Source organism: Lathamus discolor, chromosome 3, assembly GCF_037157495.1.
Source record: "Lathamus discolor isolate bLatDis1 chromosome 3, bLatDis1.hap1, whole genome shotgun sequence".
Classification (NCBI taxonomy): Eukaryota; Metazoa; Chordata; class Aves; order Psittaciformes; family Psittacidae; genus Lathamus; species Lathamus discolor.
The window spans coordinates 28,805,100-28,827,241 of record NC_088886.1 but is presented as its reverse complement, the minus strand read 5'-3'; the positions used below and the strand labels follow the sequence as shown (position 1 = coordinate 28,827,241).

The window sequence follows — 22,142 nt, the reverse complement described above, 5'->3', positions numbered from 1 at the left end:
TGAAGCAGAAATACTTTTTAAAATGCTTTTAGAAAAGCAGCAGTAAATAAACATGATGCATAAGACCAACAGTCATTTCACAGTTGAGCATCTTTACCAGAAGGAAAATGAAAAAGTATGGCTGCAGGAGATTTTGGTAGCCTAATCTGTCCTGGAGGAAGAATCAAGCATCAGCCACAAGTGGTCCATTTGTCTTACCTTGTCCTTAAAAAGCCCCAGTGACAGAGATTCTGGCTGAAATACTGTGCTTATACATGGCTGCTAATCCACTTCTCCAATGATCAGTTATTGTTCTTAAAACTCTTTATTTATTTCATAGAGAAGGAAACAGATGCCTATACCTAAAGGCTAAACCATACAAGGACAGATGTTTCTGCTGAAATTGCATCTGTGACAGGGGCATAGCAAGCCATATGCAGTCTAGCAATAATCCATACAGTTTTTATCAGTGAAGACACAGCTTCAGCCACTTCTGCACTTCCTGCATAGTGGATAAAGAAAACAATCGGCACCTCGCATAAGGAGGATACTTTGCCCAAAAGGGCTTCAAGAGGTCAGAGGATCAACTCATGACAGAAAGAAAAGAAATAACAAGAGTGGGCAAATTAAGTATCTTCAAATCACAGGAGAAAATGAGAAGCCTTGATGCAAGCAGAGAGCAGGAACAGATAGAAGAGGGAATGGTGCTGCACAGAATGAATGATCTCAGTACAGGGAAGGGAAGCTAGGAGACACACGCAACCACAACATCAGATGGTAAAAATACAGAAGACTAGTGGGATACATACAGCATGACCTTAGAAAGCCATTGGCAGGGAAAGAGGGAAGACCTCTGAGAACTGTTGGCCAGAAGAAAGATGGAGCAGGAGGTACATTAGAGGGTGGGACATGGCATAACCATGCACTACAGACAAGGTGTAAATCTGAAAAGAGAAGACTTACGAGCAGACCCTAATGCTGAGGTAGCAGATAAGCAGAGATTCTGGTTGCTTCCCAAAACCCTGGGATATGCAGCCTGCAATAGCTGCTAAGAGTACACCTCTCAAATACACAGCAGGTCAGACAAAGATCTGACCATTAACAGGGAATTGAAGGCATTTAAAACAGCTTAAACGGAGCAATGAGGAATAATATTTATCACTGAAAATATCTGAACATAAAAAGGGAGCATTTTTATTATCTCCTCATATTTCTGTAATAATTTTCAAGAGGAACAAAATGTACCCATAGCATCATTGTTATTAAAAACATTGGCTAGAATAATGAGCAAGAATCTTATTTTCTTCTGCTTTTCCTTTGATACTTCACAAAGCCCTCCTACTACAAACTTACGTATACATGAAAGTCTGCTGTGGCAAAAATAATAATCATAGTTCATGACTTCAGTTTGTAAAGCACTGGCACACAATATTTTAATACTAAAATGTTCTAATGCAGTTTTAACGTTAATGCGTGTTTGAAAAATTAGAACAAACTAGGTATTAAAAATGGTTGTACCACTGAACAGCTCTTACACTACCATTAAGTCATTTAAAATTTCACACCCCCAGGCACAGTTTCACAGACACTAGAAACTATCCTAAGATGGTTCAGATGGTTCTGCTCCTGGGACAAAAAGCTCTCTTTCCATTCAGGCAGAAGAGATTGAGCAGAACACTAATGGGCACAAGCAGCTCAGTATACTGCAGCCATCTGAAAAGGAATAAGAGGCTGGTGAAGTAAGAAGAAAAAACCTAGGGAGCGTAAGCTGCTTATCAGTAAGATCAAAGATCCTCAGATATGGAATTAAAGCTCATCATGTAAATCAACAAGCTGATTTGGGTGTCTCATCTAAATGCCCATCTAACAACTAGCTTTTACATATAAGGGAAGTTCTCCTTTCTTCTTTTCCCCTTATGTTCCCATGATCCTGTCTGATGCTTCTCCCTTAGCTGGCTAAGCCAAATCACTCTGGGTTATAAGAGCATCACTGACAGCAGAAAGGAACAGAACATGTGTCCAGAGCTGAACGACAGCACCACCCCTTTTTAGCTGAATTATTAAATTGGCTAAGATGTGCCATCAAACCACACTCGGGATATTAGTTTTAGGTTTGTTTCAGTTTTTCAAATGTTCAGTTAGCATTTAAACAGATACACAGCTTACCATTATCATAACAACAGAATTAATCATAGTTATGCAGCTATGACCGTGTAACCATGTAATTTCACCAGCATTTGATATCAACAAAACCTTCTGCATTGCTATACTCTTATACAAGCTTGGGTACATGACACATTTTGCCTTTACTATCTCACATTTGTTGTTTAAATGTACAGTGTAAGTGGTATTATCTCTTGAGATAGTTACTGTAAGAAAACCAAACATGAATACTTACAGTTCCAGGCTTTGTGAAGTCAATACTATGTGCTACCTTTTGTCTCATCTGATTGTTAAACAAACGAACACAAACACTTTGAAGATACGCTGGTGTGATCTAAAATTAGGAAACAGAGAGAACACGATTATAATAAAACTTACACTTTCTACCAGACAAGTGTTTCTGTATTAAAGGTTGTTTGTTGTTTTGTTTTGTTTTTCTCCAGAGGGCAAAAAATCACACACCTGAGACTCATTGATGCAAGCACAAAGTATTTAATGCCACTACACTTCTGTTCAGAAATTCATGACAGAACTGAAGTTCCATAAAGCATTTAACACTGTCCTGCATGACATCCTTATTACTAAACTGGAGAGACATGGATTTGGTGGATGGACCACTTGGTGGATAAGGAATTGGCTCAACGGTTGCACTCGAAAGTTACAGTCAACAACTCAACAGAGATGAATGACATGTGGTGCTCCTCAGGGTTGGTATTGGGACTGGCGCTGTTTAACATATTTGCTGGTGAAATGGACAGCGGGACCAAGCACTCTCAGCAAGTTTGGTGACAACACCAAGCTGTAGGGTGTGGTCGACACACTGTTGATCCTGACAGGGATAGAGAGGTGGGCAAGCGCAAACCTCATGAAGTTCAACAAGTCCAAGTGCAAGTTCCCACACCTGGGTCAGGGCAATTCCAAGCACAGCTATAAGTAGGGTAGATACTGGACTGAGAGCATCCCTGAGGAGAAGGACTTGCCGATGTTCATTAATGAGAAGCTCTATATGAGTTGACAGTGTGTTGTCAGCAGTTTTGCAGCCCAGAAAGCCAACTGTATGTCAGGCTCCATCAAAAGGAATGTGACCAGCAGGTTGAAGGAGGTGGTACTCCTCCTCTACTCTGGTGAGACCGCACCTGCAGTACTGCATCCAGCTCTGAAGCCCCCAACATAACAAGGATGTGAACCTGTTGTAGCGAGTCCAGAGGAGGCCATGCAGATGTTGAGAGGGCTGGAGCACCTCTCCCGTGAAGACAGGCTGAGAGAGCTGGGGTTCTTCAGCCTGGAGAAGGCTCCAGAGAAACATTACAGCAGTTTCCAGTATCTGAAGGGGGCCTACAAGAAATCTGGAGTGGGCCTTTTGAAAAGGCCTTGTAGGGATAGGACAAGAGGGAATGGCCTTCAAATGAAAGAGGGTAAATTTAGATATTAGGAATAAATTCTTCACTGTGAAGGTGGTGAGCCACTGGAACAGGTTGCCCAGGGAAGTTGTGGATGCCCCATTCCTGGCAGTGTTCAAGGCCAGGTTGGATGGGGCTCTGAGCTACCTAGTCTAGTGCAAGGTGTTCCTGCCCATGGCAGGGTTGTTGGAACTAGATGATCTCTAAGGTCCTTCCCAACCCTAATCATTCTGTGATTCTACAAAATTAAGAAAAATGTAAACCCTCTTCACCTGGGAGTAGTTACGGTATTCATGACACTAACACTAAAAACTTTCAGAGAATCTAGAAGAAAAACAGAATTTATCACATCTATGCTTGCATACAGGTATCAATCAAAAGGTAAGTTGTCCAACAGTAAGTATGAAGAAGTTTTGTGCTTTAGACTTCTGATATGCTGATGTGCTGTCTAGTTAAAAAGCAGAACCTACACAACTGTCTTGCACAGCAGGAAGAATAAATATGAGTTACACAGTACAGCACTTTATGATTCAATGCAAAACATCGCAGCAGGCTTAGGTTTTTTGTTTTGGGAAATCTATACCACAATAGAACTACTTGATTTCAGAACAATTATTAACTTCCCCAGAACAACTGAGAGGACCTAGATCACAGAAACGCGAATGAGGCACTTCTGATAGTCTCAGACCTATGGCGAGATAATAAAACCCTTCAAATTCAGAATGCTGTAACTTCAACATTATTTTAGTCAGTGCTCCACTCTGGATTCAGAAATGACAGAAACCAAGATTCCCAACGAAAGGGCTCTCTCTGCTGGACACACGTGGGAAGGATCAAATGACTGCACAGCACAAGGCTTATAAAGGAAACGAAACAAGCCTTCACAGCAAAAGATAAAGTGCCTGGCTCCTCCAGAACATAAGGGTTTATCACCTTGGAGAGCAGTGAAGTGTGAAATGCGAGGCAGCAAATTAATTACTACCTACTTCTCATTGTTACCAGAGCTCATGTGAGCATATACCTTTCCTAATCTGCTCTAAAGCAAAGCTCACACCTACAGGCAAATTCTTTTAATGAAATATAAGACTTTCACGCTGATGACTGGAGGAAAGTACATACTGATTCTTCAGCAAGCAGCACAGGAATTCCTGGGTCATTCTCCCTGTTAATAATTCACAGCTCCTTTAAAAGCATCTAGAGGCCACAGACATCTGCCATAAGAGTAATTCTCAGGTTATACAGAAGTTATAGTACTTCTTGCATGCTTGAAGAGAAGATGGCACAAAAGATGAAGCATAAAATCATCTTTGTATAAAAAATATTCATAATAAAGTTGTACCTTCCACAGTCACGTGTGTGGCCCATTTCCCACATTGCGCAACTCATTCACTACTCCTACCCCAGCTCCCTTTACCAACTAAATGAACAAGTTGAGCTCAGTAGAACAGAAAGCAAAGCTTTCCCTCACCAACATTTTGGATGACACAATTGTTTCCACCAGACTGTAATTTAAAACAGACCTGGCAGCAGTTTTAAATATACAACTTCTGATAGGCTGGATTGCAGGCAATAGTCACAGAAATACCTTCTAATCACTGCTGATGCCAAAGCTCAAAAGGGGACTCTCAGAAGAGAACTGTCTTGTGAGACGGTGATAATTTCTTGAAGATTTCTGGGCCAGAACAATTCAATCCATATTCTGCACTAATTTCATTCTAGTACACAGAGGCAACAGAAGACATCTCTCATCCAAAGTGCTGTTTCATTAGCAAGAAGACATAGTACTTGAGAAATGCTCTTAACTACAAAGCTCAATTCACATTTTAGTGGCATTTTTTCGCCATTTTCCGTGGGATGAGGAAGCAAGTACACATCTGAATCATTTCTTACCATCTTGCCATTGACCGTGGCCTCTAAGGAATCCACCAGCTCTGCAGTGACTCCAATAAGGTTACGGTAGTCTGCCTGCATTTTGTTGAATTGTTCCAGGTAGGTCATGGCTCTGCCCTCAGATTCCACTAACTGTTGTTGAAGATGTTGCAACCTTTCTGTCAAGAGAATAATAAAAAAAGAAATAACATCACCTTTTCAACCACAAGGACAAAAAGCCCACAAGCATTTTTACTGCTCTAAAGGGATAACTTCACCTGCTGCTATGGAATTATTTTTATCCATGGTGTGGAATTACACTGCAATAATTCCATACTACTAGTGTGATTTCAGTTTGTCATAACAACTACAAGTATTTATTTTGCCTTAATTGCCCAAAGTAACAACTGCTTCACAGTTATAGCAGTAATACAACTATTAAACAGTAAATACCACTGAATACATTTGTGAAGAGAATACCATTTTAAATGTCTGTTAATCCAAAAAGTCCCATGCTATCGGAGACAAAACAAGACAGTAGGCATCAAATCAGAGTAATATACGACAAAATGCAGCTCAGACTTGGTATCTTCAGATGAGACTCATGCACTGTCTGCTACATTAATTTAAGTACCAGTGGGTAAAAAGCAGTATCACACTCAGCAACACTTCAAAGATAAAGCAACAAAATGGGAGAATGACAGTACCCAGAGGTTCATGCCAGTGCTTGACAGATTACACTACGAGGCTGGGTGTTTTCTCCAGATATTTTATAGAAAGAGACCACTGATATTTAGGTTATGTAGCGCTTCACTTACTTTAAAGTAAATACTAAGTCTGCTATCTTTTAAGGAAAACAACCTCAGACCTAGTCAAACTAGCATTCTGCACGGAAGGCAGGCACAGAATCTGGAGCTGTGTATTGCAGTGCACATCTTCATACCTGGATAACTATGAAGGGAGGCACAATATTTCTATTGTTACTGCTGATGTCTATGTAATTTGCTAGAACATTATGTTTTAAATTAGTTTGCTGAGAAGCCAGTATCGCTGTCGCAAAAACGGCATCACGCCCATCTGCAAACAGACTCAATATTTACCATAGGACTTTCTATTAAGCAATGGGCAGGAAGCAGCTTGACAACAAAGTTTCAGAGAGAAGTAGGATTATTTTTCACAGATTTTAAAAAATTTTGGGGTTATAGTAGAGCATTCCAAACAGCCCAGTATGACCAAAACAGTTTAGGTCCAAACAGACCCAAAGGGAAGAAAAATGAAGGAAGGAGCTAAGATACAGGATTAGAAACTAGAAAAACTATTTCCTGTTCCTGGCTTTGAACAGACTTTGCTCATCGTCTTTAAGGAAACCACTATCCTCTTTCATGATTCACTATTTCTTTCCATAAAGATGGAGATCATATGTTCCTATAACATAGAAGCATTGGGAAACATAATCGATATCAGTGGAAATCTTTTGGATCTTCATTTGGAGAATGCTAAGCAGCATTTCACTGCACTGTTATCCTCTGTGTTTAAAAAAATCCCAGCATATACCTTACAGCTGCAATAAGCTCTGGAGAATTTAGGTGTACTTATTCAGAAACTGCCCCTTGACATTTGCTCCCTTGCCCTCTGAATACAGGCAAGAACTTCTTCTGAACCAAGGTGACTGGCACAGCGGGTGGTAATCTTCAGAGGGAAAAATGGGGAGGGGAAGTCCTGTATTAACACCATGGCTTATCTGGTAGAGTCTTGACAAGTTCTCTTCTACAATGGTGATCAAGTTATATTGCAGGTAGTGATGTACTACTAATGCACAAGTATCTGTCAAACAACTTCCAACAAAACACTTCAAAAAGAGCAATAAACACATGCACATAAGAGACACAAAACTGTCAGGAACATACTATTAAAACAGAACTGTTCATAAAGCTTTCATTACAAATAAACAAGATCAAAGTCATCAGATAGTTCTACGATTTCAGATGTTGGAAACTGCTTTAAAAACTTGTCATATCGTATGGATTTTAAGGTTTCTGGAATAGGCTTTTATCCCATTTATGTTAAAAGCAGTAGATGTCAGAACATCTTATTTTTACTTTCAGAAAATTTAGCAAAATCATCTTTTTAATTGGATTTTTAGAGAAAATGTGCATTAACAGACTTTAGCTATAAGCTTTAGCTATAAATTGACAGTCCTAAAGCATGGAGTACAAAGAAGGTACATCTTATTTCTAATCCATGTTTTTTCAAAAATCTATGAGTTAAGGAAAAAAAACGACTAACACCCAGACAGTTATTTTACTCTCACAGCTTTCTCCCCTCTAAGAATGGCCACCTTCTGAAAACTATTCATGAATCACAGCATTTTGCACCTGCAGGATTTGTGACTGATACTCGAGAACCAACTGCAAATTAAGCCACCCTAATAATATTTTTCTTATGCTTTCAAGGAGGGAGCACAAACCAATGTGAAATAACAGAAGCTGTGACAAGCCACAGATCCTGTTAAAATCCAGCAAAATGCACTTGGAAAGGAAACCCCAAAGAACACTTGAACAGCTCCCAGTAGTATTTAGCAATCCTGCTTGGAGCACCAAACATTTTGCAATTCTTTAAGCTGTTAAAACCATCTCAACTGCAATCAATATTCATAAACTTACAAATCAAAAAAGCTAAGATAACTTCCAAAGACAGCCCAAATTATTCTCTTCCAACAATAATCATTCAACTTAAATTTTATTTTTATCCCACAACCATCACTGCTAAACTGCTGCCACAGCTTTAATGATACAGCTCAAAACAAGAGTATTTTTCTAAACTAAAAGATTCTGAGAGCAACCATTGCTCAAAACTAGCCACTCTTCAATGCTTTATTCTTTTGCCTAGATGAGCAATTGGAATACATTTTTATTTAACTGTGATAAAACACATTTGACTCAGAAATTTTCAGTGTATGTACCTAGAGCATGACTTTACTCAGGAGATGGCTGGAAGCACCAAGCCACAAAATATAAACCTACCCATGATTTGCTTGCTTTTCACAGCCCAGTGGGGAAAGTTTCCAGTGATGAAAATCCATCTTTCAACTACAGTCAGCAAAAACAAACTACATAAACAAAACTTCATGCAGTTCATGAACGCTAGTCTTGGCAATCAAAAAACAGGGTCCAAGTTACCCCTTGCATGTTAAATTTAGGGATTATCAATTACAAACACTGGTCTTTACTGATACAGGGGAGTCAAAGAAAGGAATCACAAAGCCTTGACATATTGGGCTGTTTGGGTTTTTTTTTTTTTCCACTATCTTCTCACACATAAGTAATTTTACTAAAAAAGGAAAAGTATTTCATTAAAGTTTCTTACTAAGAGAGCAGGAAGCTTTCATCATTCACCTGTAGCTGACCCAGAGAGAGCTGTTGGAAGTGTTGGTCCTGTGCTACCTCATTTCAATGACCTTGCATTCCAGCCACATCCCCACAACCAATAACACCATTTGGCAGACAGATCAGGGAGCTACCAGTCCAGACAAAAATTAGTATTTCGTTGCTTGTTTAAAGTCATTGCCATCTTAGTCAGGATTGGTGAAAAGGAAACTGCCTTTCAGAAGCAGTTCACATTTATGTCACTTTGCAGAAGTGATCAAACTGCACCTGTAACACGTATCAGAGAGTAACACAACACATTTCACTTCTCTCTTTCCCTCTCCCAGACACAACTCCTATAAGCTTTCTGCATATGACAGGTTTACAAAGGGGTGGGGAGAAGCTCTGGACCCAGTATCTGCCAGACCATTATTCATATGTGGAGGAAAAGGGGAAAATAAAGGATAGAGGACTAATCTCCTAGTTTAGGAGGATGCAGCATACAGTAAAGTTTGTGACTCTGCCAAACGAAGATGCTGGCAGTAGGCATCATCTGAACTACTGCATGTTCCTACCAATATTCTTGCCTGCTCTTTCATGTATGTAATTATCAAGTCTTTTTAACATTTTGACTCCAGTTCCTATGAACAGCCAAGGAGTTACACATACGCACATATGCATAATTCCACAATAAGCATTTCTCTTTAAGAGACTAGTTGTTATCCTTTATGACAACCTACCCACGCCTCAAACACATTTCCTGAACTTGTGCTTGCTCTCCCTGTCTCTTTAGTTTCAGTCCACCCACCCACACTTTACCAGAAGCACTTAATCCAGCCAGGTTGACTTCCTGCATACAATGCAGCAGAGCTCTCAGCAGAGGAGTTGCAGGTCACAAGAGCTGCTGTCAGACGCCAGATCTCCTTAGGTGACACTGAAACCTTGCTCTTAGGAAAGGCAATAGTTGCTTTGTCTCCTGTTCTTGCTAACCTCATTTCCATAAAAATTACTATCTATATTTTAAACTGACATCTTTCCACATTAATAGTAATTCAGACTATAGCAACTCCTGACTGTCTGTCAGAGACAGACAGGTCACACTTCACCTTCTCTTGTGCAGCAGTCTGCCACAGTTCCCTACTCTCCCCTTCCCTGACATAGAATCATAGAATAGTTAGGGTTGGAAAGGACCTTAAGATCATCTAGTTCCAACCCCCCTGCAGTGGGCAGGGACACCTCACACTAAACCATGTCACCCAAGGCTCTGTCCAGCCTGGCCTTGGACACTGCCAGGGATGGAGCATTCACAACTTCCCTGGACAACCCATTCCAGTGCCTCGCCACCCTTACAGTAAAGAACTTCTTCCTTATCTCCAATCTAAACTTTCCCTGTTTAAGTTTTAACCTGTTAGCCCTTGTTCTATCACTACAGTTCCTAATGAAGAGTCCCTCTCCAGCACCCTTGTAGGCCCCCTTCAGATACTAGAAGGCTGCTATAAGGACACGGTGGAAGAATAGCTGTGAACTCATCCACAGATATGTATGAGGCAGTGAAGGGGACAGCAGCTGAACCCAGTTCCAAATACTTCATTCCCTCCACTCGTGTTAGCCTGAAGACACACAGAAGGTCTGAAGCTCTCTGTGCAAGATGCCAACCATTCTGCCAAACTGAAAACACATGGGAGAGCTGGAAGTTAGGCACAACTGCCACACAAGTAGCTCTGAAATGCATACAGGTATTAATTTTTCTTCTTTTTTTTTTTTTTTGAAAATGTGTAAAAAGCCAGACTGTAGCAGCTTAATCAGGCAAGGTAAACACACCGAACTCTGCAGGACACTCTCAAGAGCATAGGCACCACCCCACCTAAACTTCAAGTGCTTCAGTATGTCAGACTAATGACTGGCAACTATGCACAAAAGGCTGCTTCCAGGACTCTCTGCCACACTTCTCTTAGTTCAAGTGTTGCCTATTAATTTTCTCTGCTTTTCTCCTTCACTGATAAACGTTCTCCAACAGCAAGTATGTACTGTGGATCCCATGTGACCCGAGTAGCTTACTGCAAAAAAAAAACATCTCAGATCCAAAACTTTCATATGAGACAGCCCTCAAGTAATGTTTATGAAAAATCCAAACCAACTCAATCTCCAAGGCACACAACAGATCTACAAATTAAAGCTGACCTGCATGGATTCAATACCATGACATTGCCTGTACTTGCACAAGGCACAGAACCTATGCAAATAAGAAGCAACTGGACTCAAGATAATTCAGGTCCAATCATGTAGTCATTTCTTTTTAATCAGAGTATTGAATTATTGCCACAAGAAAAAAGTAACTTCTGGAAAATAAACATCCACAAAGATCTTTCTACTATTCAATGAAAGTCTAATGCATGACAAATAACAAAGAAAATACCTGGAACTCACCCTTGGAGATAAGCCTAACTTTCTCCTTAATTCAATCTACAAGTAGTAAATCCTCAGTTTAAAATTACAGATTAAAATAACTCAAGCGGAGAAGTCATCTGAAGAAACCAGCTGGACTCATACAAATCCCTACTAATAAAGTGAACACAGAGTCAGGTGAAAAAAATAAATGCAAGATAGTTGGGAATCTTAGTTATAGAATCATAGAATCACAGAATAGTTAGGGTTGGAAAGGACCTTAAGATCATCTAGTTCCAACCCCCCTGCCGTGGGCAGGGACACCTCACACTAAACCATGTCACCCAAGGCTCCGTCTAACCTGGCCTTGAACACCACCAGGGATGAAGCATTCACAACCTCCCTGGGCAACCCATTCCAGTGCCTCACCACCCTAACAGTAAAGAATTTTTTCCTTAGATCCAATCTAAACTTCCCCTGTTTAAGTTTTAACCTGTTATCCCTTGTCCTGTCACTACAGTCCCTAACAAACAGTCCATCCCCAGCATCCCTGTAGCCCCCCTTCAGATACTGGAAGGCTGCTATGAGGTCTCCACGCAGCCTTCTCTTCTCCAGGCTGAACAGCCCCAACTTTCTCAGCCTATCTTCATACGGGAGGTGTTCTATTTATTGAAGTGACTTTTAAAAGGCACATATTTCAAATGCCATCAGAATCTAACAGAATTCAGTGCTGAAATCATTTTTTTAAAGATCCCCAAGTCACTAACACACTTAGGTGTGTATGAACAGCTTACCTAAAAATGCAACACACCAGAGCCATACTTAAAACATTCTTATTCAGGAGATACCAGTATGTGCTATTTTAGGATTTTGAACAGAATGAGTGAATAAGAACAAAAATCAAGTCTGTTGAAAATCATCAGACAGTGATCCAAATAACTGAATGAGATTTGAAATCTGGCAGATGCAGGTAGGCATAAGCAAGTATGGGAAAGAAATCTGAGAAAACTTACTTTCATCATAACTAAAAATGGAGAGCTAGTATGGCACTTTGTACAGAGTTCTCCATCTGTTATTACCATTTTGGGACAGAACAGACTTAAAATACAAACCCTGTGACTAAGCCCTTTCCCATTTATAGCATTTCTATGTTCAACCCTACTGACCTCAACCAGTCTAGCAACGACTATTACCAAGACAGAGGTCTGGATTTCAGAGGACTTTTCACCATGCATCACTAGTTTCCCTGTCACAGCAGGTGTACTTTCTACTACTACTATAGCCCCCAGTAATCTCACCACATCTCAGCATTTACCTTTGCTGCACTGTCCATTCTCCTTCTGTTGTTTGAGCAGGAGCAGTTCAGGAAAATATGCATTCTTTCAGTACATGTTTGATCCAGAGACAGAATGAGAAATTCAACCAACTGGCAAACCCAGCCAAGTCAAATATTCCTGCTGTCCCAGGCAACAGCCAATGCCTAATGCTTTACAGGAAAACAATAAATGGATCAATAATAAATACATAAAAATCCTGTGTACAATGTACAACGTTGCACAGAGACTTGAGACCTTTAAAGATACTAAATCCAGCCCTGAAGTAGAAGATACAGTAACACCAGTCTAAATGTATTAACACCAAAATCAAAAGTCAAGCCACTGATTTTACATATCAACATACAAATATGCAACTGTTTAAGGGTAAGTGACATTTTATACCTAAGAAATACTCAGGGCTCAATAAAGATCTGGTCAATTACTCCATAAAGAGAAATAAGCAGAGAGAAAATTTTCTTTAGCTGTTTTATGCCAGACTCCCACACAAACATTCTTAAGATGGAAGTGAAAACACTGTTTTGATCACTGTTCCCCACCCTGGCAAACAGGCAAGAATGGAACAGAAGGAATATATTCCCAGCTCATCCTTCAGTACCACCATGGCAACATGCGGCTTCAAAACAAGATATAGCAAGAAAAGAACTTCTAACTTCTGTTAAAAAACAAAACAAAACAAAAATGCCCCAAAACCCTAGAAACAAAGACTCCATTTTTTTTCTACCCTGTGTGTAACTGTACTGATGAAAAACAGGGAAGAAAATTTGTCATATAGCTAGTGAGTTTGCAAATTAGGCCTGACAACACAGCTCAAACAATACTGTTAGAAAAATAAGTCTGGATCACAAGCCATTTAGTAAAACAAGAATTTATGGAACCCTTAAAAGCCCTGGAAAACTTTCAGCTAGAAAAGCCTAAAAGCTTTTAGTTAGTTAATGCCGAGACAGAAGTCAGCTCAGGTCAGTGTCTTCAGGTATCCTGTGCTTTCTGCATGGAAGCAAAGAATGGTCATACAATAAATATGCAAGTGCATATGCATCTATCCATTGTCTTCACATAACGTTTTCAAAAGATTATAAACAAAGTTTCCTATCCTAAAAATACTGAACTGCAACGTTACTGCAATCCTGCTGTAAATCTCAGCAGCACACTCTTCCAGTAAATTATACTGCCTCTTCGCAGTAATTCTAATTATCTTCAAAGTGTTTTCTCAAAAGGATACAAATAAAGTGAGTAGCCGAGGAGTGTCTTTGAGGGTCAGAGACAGGAACTTTTCCAGTCTCATCCTTAAGTCCGATGTCCAAGAATCCTTGAAAAGAAAACCAAATGATGACAGTTTTCCACCAAATACATACACTCTGCTGAAAGTACTGTTTTGATCATAGCCACCTTCCACTACTACTAAACAAGGCAGCCAGCATCGTACTGAAGTGTTTTTCCCTTCACTGTTATTGAAGTGAATGTGTTTGCTAGATACCCATAACAGTGTACAAAAGATAGAAGAGAGTTCAGTATTATTCCTAAATGAATGTTCTAGAAACGCAATGTAGCTTCATTTAAAGTGTTAAAGTACCATATAATATTAGTGCCTCATATGACATGCAACAACTGCCCCTAAATTAGAAGTACCTAAAAAATATAAGCATCTTGAAAAAAAGATAAAAATATTAAAGTGAATTTCATATTTATGAAATAGAGTATGAAATGAAAAATTTCCCACCGCTCAGCTTTCTAAAAGTAATCGCTAGACATCTTTCACCCCTAACAACATCTGGGAAATGTAAATTTTGTCAGTAACTACTGCAAGAGTCATGTTATGACATCAGTGATTTGAGTACAACAGTTCTAAAATAAGGATTTGGAGAGAAACAACTCATACAAAAAACTAGACCAACATAACAGCCATTAACTGGAATGCTGTCTTCTGCCTGACATAATATCTCATAAGCACAAGAAAGTAACAGTTAAGGAAGAAGGCCAAACTACAGCTAAGAATTCACTGAATACTCATTTATTCTATTTCAAACTTTCAGTTAAGTGCCTTTCTGCTTGATGAAAAGCAAACCAGCGAATGAAAAGGCAGTATCTTCCAACAAATAGCAGGAGCTTCCTAAATTTACTGCTGTATACGTATATGCTGCAAGCTGTTCTCACAGCTAAGATCTGCCCTTATTTCACCATGCTGGAGAGCATACAGAGTTTACTTGCTGCATTTTCCAATTCAGTATCCAGACAGTGGTGCATAGCAGTATGCTGGATATTACCAAAGGAAACATGTCTCCTACAGAGAGGAGTGTATATTATTTTTCAAGATGTATTACACTCAGCTATATAAAGCATCAGACGCCTGAGGAAAAAAAAAAGCTAAGAACACTGCTAAGCAGACTAGTGACTCATTGCTGTTCTTTCTCAAACATAAAACAATCTGTATTTCAACACTAACATGGAATAAGCTGTACAATTCCCACAAGAAAATATGAGTGACTGGACTAAGAGCTTGGACACTGGGTTACTATGAATAAACCTGAGGATCTCATCTCAGAGAAGGCATTCAGGGGAAAAAGAGGGAAAAAAAAAGGCAAAAAAAAAGCACTGGTAATTAAAAAAAGAGTAGTCACATCCCACCTCTGAGGTCAAACAGTACATCTCAGTATTTATAGCTAGTCCCAAAGGAATATTGCTGTACATGCCTCTTTTTGCTGTTAAATTGGAGTTCCTCATCAGTTGGTACACCCAAAGTCAGCCCTAGGGCAAATACCACTTAAGCTTTGATGCAATATCAAAAAACGTGTGGCAGCTACGCAGGCTGAAGATATCTCCTCCTACCACAATAACTGCCTGCAGCTGCTTATAAAAGCCAGCAGAAATGTCCATGTGGTAGGATGGTGAAGCGTTTCAAGCATATATAACCCTGTAAAAATACTGTACATATTTTACAAACAAATTTTTGTACCTGTGTGTGTGTACATGGGAGCTGTATATACACATTCACAGGCAATAAAGCAGATAAGGTCCTTGATCCAGTCCAACCACATAACCAGCTGTTCCCAGCGTAACCCAGAAGTTAAGGCACAGTTTTTCACCACAGGGGAAACGGTGGCTGTACCTGAGGGGAAGGTACACCAATGCTTTGGAACATCAAACTGTCATCTCCTAATCATCTACCTGCATGGTGCCCAGAAAGCAGTCAATGTCAGGGTGTTTTGTTACACTTTCATCAATAGAATAACCGTAGATCATCATCACGTTGAAAGTGTACCTGCAAATATGTTCAAGTTCAAGCACACTAACTTTTACGCTCTCTTCTCACTTTGCACAAGCAAACTTAAGAACTCAACTCCGAAATGGTCAAAGCAAAGGCTGAAACATATTTAACAAAAAAAATTAACCATGAAAAATGCCTGTGGTTAAGAGCCACCAAACCACTAAGCACAGCTGTGCTCTTCCAGCACTGTTTTTTTTTGGGGGGTGGAGGCGCAGGCAACACTGCGTCTGTTTTTGTTACAGAAGGATTACCTATAAACTTGACTTCCTCTTTTCCACATTAACTGAAACTGCTTCAGTCTCCTCATGCTTAGCTATCATGTTTTAAACCCAGCTATATTTACACACAGATAGTGGGGCTGTACAACAACCTCAAAACAAGTTAGGGGGACCTAACTACTAAATAGTGATTCCCAGAAGCATGTGTATTTCAGGCTTGTTTGGAAAGGAAGGAGAGGCAGCAATTCTTATTTACAGACACAAAGCTAGCATACCATTTAGAACAAATAGAAAATACGTATTTAAGATGGTACTTTGTTATTGACAGTACTCTCACAACCCTTCCTCCATCAAATATTTAATTTTTTTATGATTGCATAGTTTCTTTTAAAGGAAACAATAAAAATGATTACCAAATTAAACATCACTCAATATCTATTACCCCATGAAAAAAATCATTATAAATACCATCTTTGCAAAACAGATACTTACCTGGAAAAGTTCTTTAAATGAAGGATGTACCATGGGGTTTGGAACAAAAGGCAAAGCATAGAAGGGAAGAAACTCTGTAGTCTGGCTCAGTGCAGCTCCTTTTGTTTCCAGGTATCCCTTAAAATGAGAAATCCTTTCCTCAAGTTCAGATTTGTCCTAGGAAATGAAGTAGTGTATTTATTTAGAAAACTACTACTCTGAACACACTATAATGCTGGCAAATAAAAACAGAGATCTAAACACATTAAATTTGAAATGCCAGAATATCTGTTCTCTAAAAAGCAAGATTTATTTCACAAGGGAGCATTATATCTTGCTTTTGCCACTCAAAGTAAATTTAAACCAATGCTGTCTCTCTCCCCCAGGGTTCAACAAAAGTGAGGGACAGCTGCTTTTTGAATGTAAGTTATTCCTCCCTCTTCAGGCTAGATTTCTAAAGCAGAGTCCATTTCCATACTCAGGGCAGAGAGGAAACACCTACTTTAGACATGCTTCATTTCAATAAGTACAGAACCACAAAATCCACTCACAGCACCAGGAAGGGGAGCTGGCACACAGAACAAAAGCTTCTTAGTGGCTGGAAAACAAACTGAAGGCATCCAAATACTCCTGTAGCAGCTGACAGGTGTAAGGCAGGAGCTATTAAGCCCTGGCTGGCTCCAGGCTACTTAAATTTCTCTTTGTCATAAATGTCCCATGTAACAGAGATTTTATTTTATGACAGCTTGGAATTAGTTTTCAATATGATATGTTGCGCTGGTCAAGATTCAGCTTTCTCATTTTATCAGAAATGTTTGTATTTCAACAGACAGCTTCAGTCCGAACTGGAAGCGAAGTAAGTGTTTTAAGCATCAACATGCTGGTGTTTTCCAACTTAAAATACTTCAGGAGCTCCAGGAGAAAGATACCTCCAACTTCCATCTCTACACTTCACAATACAAGGGGTCTGGTTCAACTAAAATGCAGGCTGTGGCCCAAAGACTGCGTATTCTTCTTAATAAATATCCCATCCTCACCCACATTGAAGACAAATAAATGAAGTTAACCAAGCAAAAGGCATTTAAAGTTTGAATTGTGAACTAGACTTACAGGCTTTCCAATATTGTGTTTCAAGAGGTAAGTGGCAAAGTGTATGTGAAGATAAAACTCCAGCTTCTGGGCAGCCGGTTCACCTTCCAGAACTGAAGATGAAATATGCTCCTCCCACAGCTGGAAGAAAACTTTCTGTTCACCATTTTCAAATGCTGTAAGCAGATCCTTCTGCAAAGGTGAAAAGCATTCAGTGAAAAAAACCAGACACAGAAGCACTACATTTTTTCCAACAGTGAATGAAGAATTCAAGTGCCATCTGAACCCTCAGAGGAAAAATAAATGTCTACAATGTGCAAAAATCAGTCTTACTAAAATATGGCAAGCCAAAAGCCTAAAATAGTCAGAATCAAAACTACTGTCTCAGGTTCAAAAGGACTGGAGTCCTGAAAAAAACAACCAAAACCAATCAACCAACCAACCAACAAATCCAAATTAAGACGACTGCTAGCAGACTTCTTCAAACAATCAAGAATCTCTTCAGACAGCTAAGGGACGCTGTAATCTCACACAATGATTAGTAGCCTTTAACTGCTTCTAGTACTACTGAAAGTAGTGTAAAATATGCATTACCTGAACAGCCAAAGCTTTTGAATCTCTTGAGGAAACACCTGCTGGTTTAGGTAGTGTCTTCCCTTTTATTTGACATTCATTTGTAAATACTTTCACTGTTTCTTCAAATTCAGCAAAATCCAAATACTACAAGACAAAAACATAGGAATAGTAGGTTTTTAGATTATTAATGCTCCAGTGAGTGACCCACAAATTGCCAAAGTCCTTTAAAGTTTCTCTGTAGCAGGGTAAATAAACGCCAAAGACTGCACAGCAACAAACCAAGACTTCTTGGTAGGGAAATACTGTCTCAGAACTAAATTTCTTCCTGCATTCTGGAAAACAGTACAGACAACCAAGCACATCCTCTCTGAAAAAACGATGCTCCTCCATTTAGCCAGTAATTTCATTCAACCAAACAAGAAAAAGAACTGAAATTCATTAATGCTATACCTTGGTTGAAGAAATAAGCAAGTAACTTCCTTGCAAACAGCATTCTTGGAGGGCAGAATTCTCAAGCATAACTCTTATCTCCACAGCAGTAGACAGATAGCTTGAATTCTAAGCTAGGTCACTCATTTGAAGCTATGCAAACTGAATTAATAGACATCTAATGAAGCACTGTTCTTCTGAGAAAGAGATAAATAGCCCTACCTCTTCCTCCTAGAATGCACAGTTATTATATCCCACAGAACTCTTCCCTTCTTCTCCCATCTCAGAAGTCTTAGTTATTGGTTGCTGGGGCAAGACCTCATACTTCATCTTTACCTATTCGAATCTGTAGAAAATCTATTCATTTTTATTTGCTACAGAAAACAAGAATCATTTACTTTCTCCGCTGTTAACATAAACAGTAATATAGTAATGATTAAGTACTTAAGCCTCTTTATAGATTTGTTTTCCAAGATTCATTAAAAAAATTTAGTTTGTGTATGACTTTGCCATTTGGTAGACTCTCTGTCCAGCCTTTCAACAGACAGCCTAGTGAAACTGGGCACTGAATGCCACTCCTGATTCCTCCTCTGTAGCACTGGCATCTGCGGAACACTGCAATAGATAGATCACACAAGGCAGGGGGTCTAGGTTTTGTTGGTTTGGTGTTCATTCAGGGCCCTAAACTAGTCTACCAACACAGTGTCAAGTAAAGGAATTGAGCGGTAAGAAGCAGCAGAGATCGCAGTTTGCGTTCTTGTTCCAAATCATAAATGTCCCATTTTAGCCAATTTATAGAGAAGCCTGAGGCACTTGCTCTTGAAAGCCAGCCTCTGTCTTTTTCACAGGACCATTCCACACTTTAGAATACATTCTGATTACCTCTACCCATATGGCCTATAAGAGGAGTGACTCGCTGGAAAATCCTGATTAGGCATTAAACCATAGAGATCAGTAGCCTCAGGACTTCAGCCTGGGCTTTGTCAGCTCTAGGGTTTTTATATGCCGCTGTGATTTTTATACACACATGGAACAAGGTGGTAGCTAAACAATGTTTTAAAGATCGTACTATTACCACAAGTTGGACCTCAGCCCTAAAACTACCTGTGGATCTAATCAACCGTTCCTTTAATGAAAGCCTAATTTGCAATGAACAACAGATAATTCTAGACTGATTTTATGTTTGACTACTGGCATCTAATGGAGTTTAAGCCCTTTGAATCTACAGAGCATGACAGAAGTCAATATCATTTCAGGGTGTAGCAAACACTTGCCCAGATAAATAACTCCAGAATTTAGAACACAGTTACAGTGCCTGGCTCTGAACACAAGCATTATGAAATTTTGCCTTGCTCATGTCAACCAAAAAGAAAAAAGAGAGAAAACCAACCTCTCTCACTAGTCCAAGTAACTCGGGTTCACAAACTTGACCGTTACTCATCGTTAAGTGTTAACTGCTGTGGGTCATTGTTGATAAACCTAAGAAATCGTAAAGAAGGAAGGGGTTATCAGATAGCACAGCGGTTCAAACAACCCCAGCCACGCACAGCCCATCAGCCATCTCATCCCAAACAAACCACATGAAGGGAGACGCCACCCCCCGCAAGGCACCTCCGAGGAAGCTCCGAGGCCGGTCCTCGCCGACCAGCATCATTGCTCTCGCCAGGCCGCGGGGCCGTCACATCGGCTCCTCAGCCAGCAGACCGGCAGCACGGCCCGCTGCACCCCCACCCGGACCGGGGGACCCCGGCCGCATGCTCAGGGACCGCGAGCATGCTGCCCTAACAGCCCGTGGGCGAACCGAGAACCGCCGCGGAACCGCCTACCCACAACCCCGCGCCGCCGCCGCCTCCTGTCGCCTTGGCAACCGCGACCTCTCATCAGGCCACGCCCCCTCCCGCTGCACGTGATCCCTCTCAGCCAATACCGTGCTGGGAAGTGTGCATCACGTGATGGGGGGCCTTACCGTGCCGCAGGCCGGGTCCCTGTAGCGGGGCGTGGGGAGTCGTCTGTTCGCTCTCTCTGCCCCCCTGAGGCGAGTTTGGGGCCAAGTTCATTTGTTTAACTACCTACTGTCATATGTTTCTGTACCCCCTTGGCATCCTGGGCAGCCAGAAGCCTTCTAAAAGCACAGCCTGTGGTGTGCCTACCTGTAGGCCCATAGCTTTCTGCTGCTCAGTTACATGCTTTTTTAATCATCCAGCACTATTTGTCCCCACCACATTAGCTACTGAGCGCTGCGTGCTCTGAGGGCATGGAATCATAGAATAGGGTTGGAAAAGACCTTAAGATCATCCAGTTCTAGCCGCCCTTCCCCCGCCATGGGCAGGGACACCTCACACTAAACCACGCCACACAAGGCCTTGAACACAGCCAGGGATGGAGCATTCACAGCTTCCCTGGGCAACAAAGGCTGGGAGGAATTCCCTCTGTGTTTAGTACAGCCTGTGGCCACGGTCACCTGCATTACCTAACTGCCTGGACGGTTTCTTTGGAAACAATGTCAGAAGAAAAAGTGAGAGCCCCGCCGAGGCTGAGCACTGCGCAATGAGCCCAAATCGCAGCCCCAGCACAGCCAGGGAGGGGGACACCGAGACCGGCCCCATGGGTTGTGCATGTATTGCACCAGCAGGCACACACCTGACATGTCATTACCTCATAGAATCGTGACCAAAATAAACAGGGGGATAGCCCAAGCCACCTATCAAGGCTTTGTCCCATTTTTAATTAACTCTGGTGTTAATGAACCTCTTGCCATTAACAGCAAATTTCTAGGAAGCATTTGCAAGACACAGCACAATGACACTGTAGCACCAGTGACGTCCTGTGGGGTTTTGGTCTCACCCCAAAACCACAGTCTTGTTTTCCGTCACTAACACCTAAGAAGACTCATGTCCTCTGCACGTCCTACAACCAGACACAGCATAGCACCATCTTTCTTCATGTAAAAGGCTCATAAGTGGACAGCTGAAACAGAATGCAGAGATTTGCATCTCACACACATGCTCAGATTTTGACCCTCAGTAATATCACAAAACCAAAAAGCTAACCTGACCAGCCAGCTCAGGGGCACTGCTCTCCAAAGAGACCATTTCCCAGTCAAACTTTAACTTTCCAACACCAGTGTGGGTGAATACAGTTCAGGCTACCATCCTCCCTCGGCCATGATCTAAGGGTGGTGTTCTCCTTAACGGATTCAAACAAACAAACACCACCACCCTCCCGAAAAAAACCCCACAAACAAACAAACAAAGAAAAACAAAACAAAAACAAAAAAAAGAACCCTTCCCCCCCCCAAAAAAAAAAAAAAAAAAAACAAAACAAGAACAACAAGCATTTAAGGAACAGCGGGAAAAAAAATTTAAAATATCACCCTTGAACATTCTTGCAAGGTCTAAAATTACCAGCTTGATGGTGAAATGTTTGGAAAGGGTGAGGTGATGGGAAGCAGAGTTATGATGGATGGTGAACAGGAACTAGCACTCCATCCATAACCCGTGGGAGTTATTTGACCTCTGGTTTGGTATTTGTGAATAAAATACTGAGGCAGACTGCTGCTCTTTGGGAAAGGGAGATGTTAAATATCTTATGAGGGGCAG

At 40.7% G+C, this 22,142-nt stretch overlaps 1 protein-coding gene across 6 annotated transcripts in view; it reads right to left on the bottom strand.

Annotated features, from left to right (window-relative positions):
* Positions 1–20,411, bottom strand: part of ARMC9 (armadillo repeat containing 9) — a 71,936-nt gene extending 51,525 nt beyond the window's left edge. For 4 of the 6 annotated variants that reach the window (XM_065674348.1, XM_065674351.1, XM_065674353.1 and 1 more), the window contains exons 1-9: positions 20,155–20,357; positions 19,934–20,022; positions 18,133–18,258; positions 17,560–17,730; positions 16,471–16,626; positions 13,718–13,804; positions 12,477–12,501; positions 5,433–5,590; positions 2,378–2,476 (exon numbers count right to left, since the gene is read on the bottom strand). In XM_065674348.1, the coding sequence (XP_065530420.1) occupies positions 2,378–2,476; positions 5,433–5,590; positions 12,477–12,501; positions 13,718–13,804; positions 16,471–16,626; positions 17,560–17,730; positions 18,133–18,258; positions 19,934–19,984 (873 nt within the window). In that variant the 5' untranslated portion in view covers positions 19,985–20,022; positions 20,155–20,357. The other 2 variants (XM_065674350.1, XM_065674349.1) reach the window with 2 other exon arrangements.
* Positions 20,412–22,142: the final 1,731 nt, after the last annotated feature.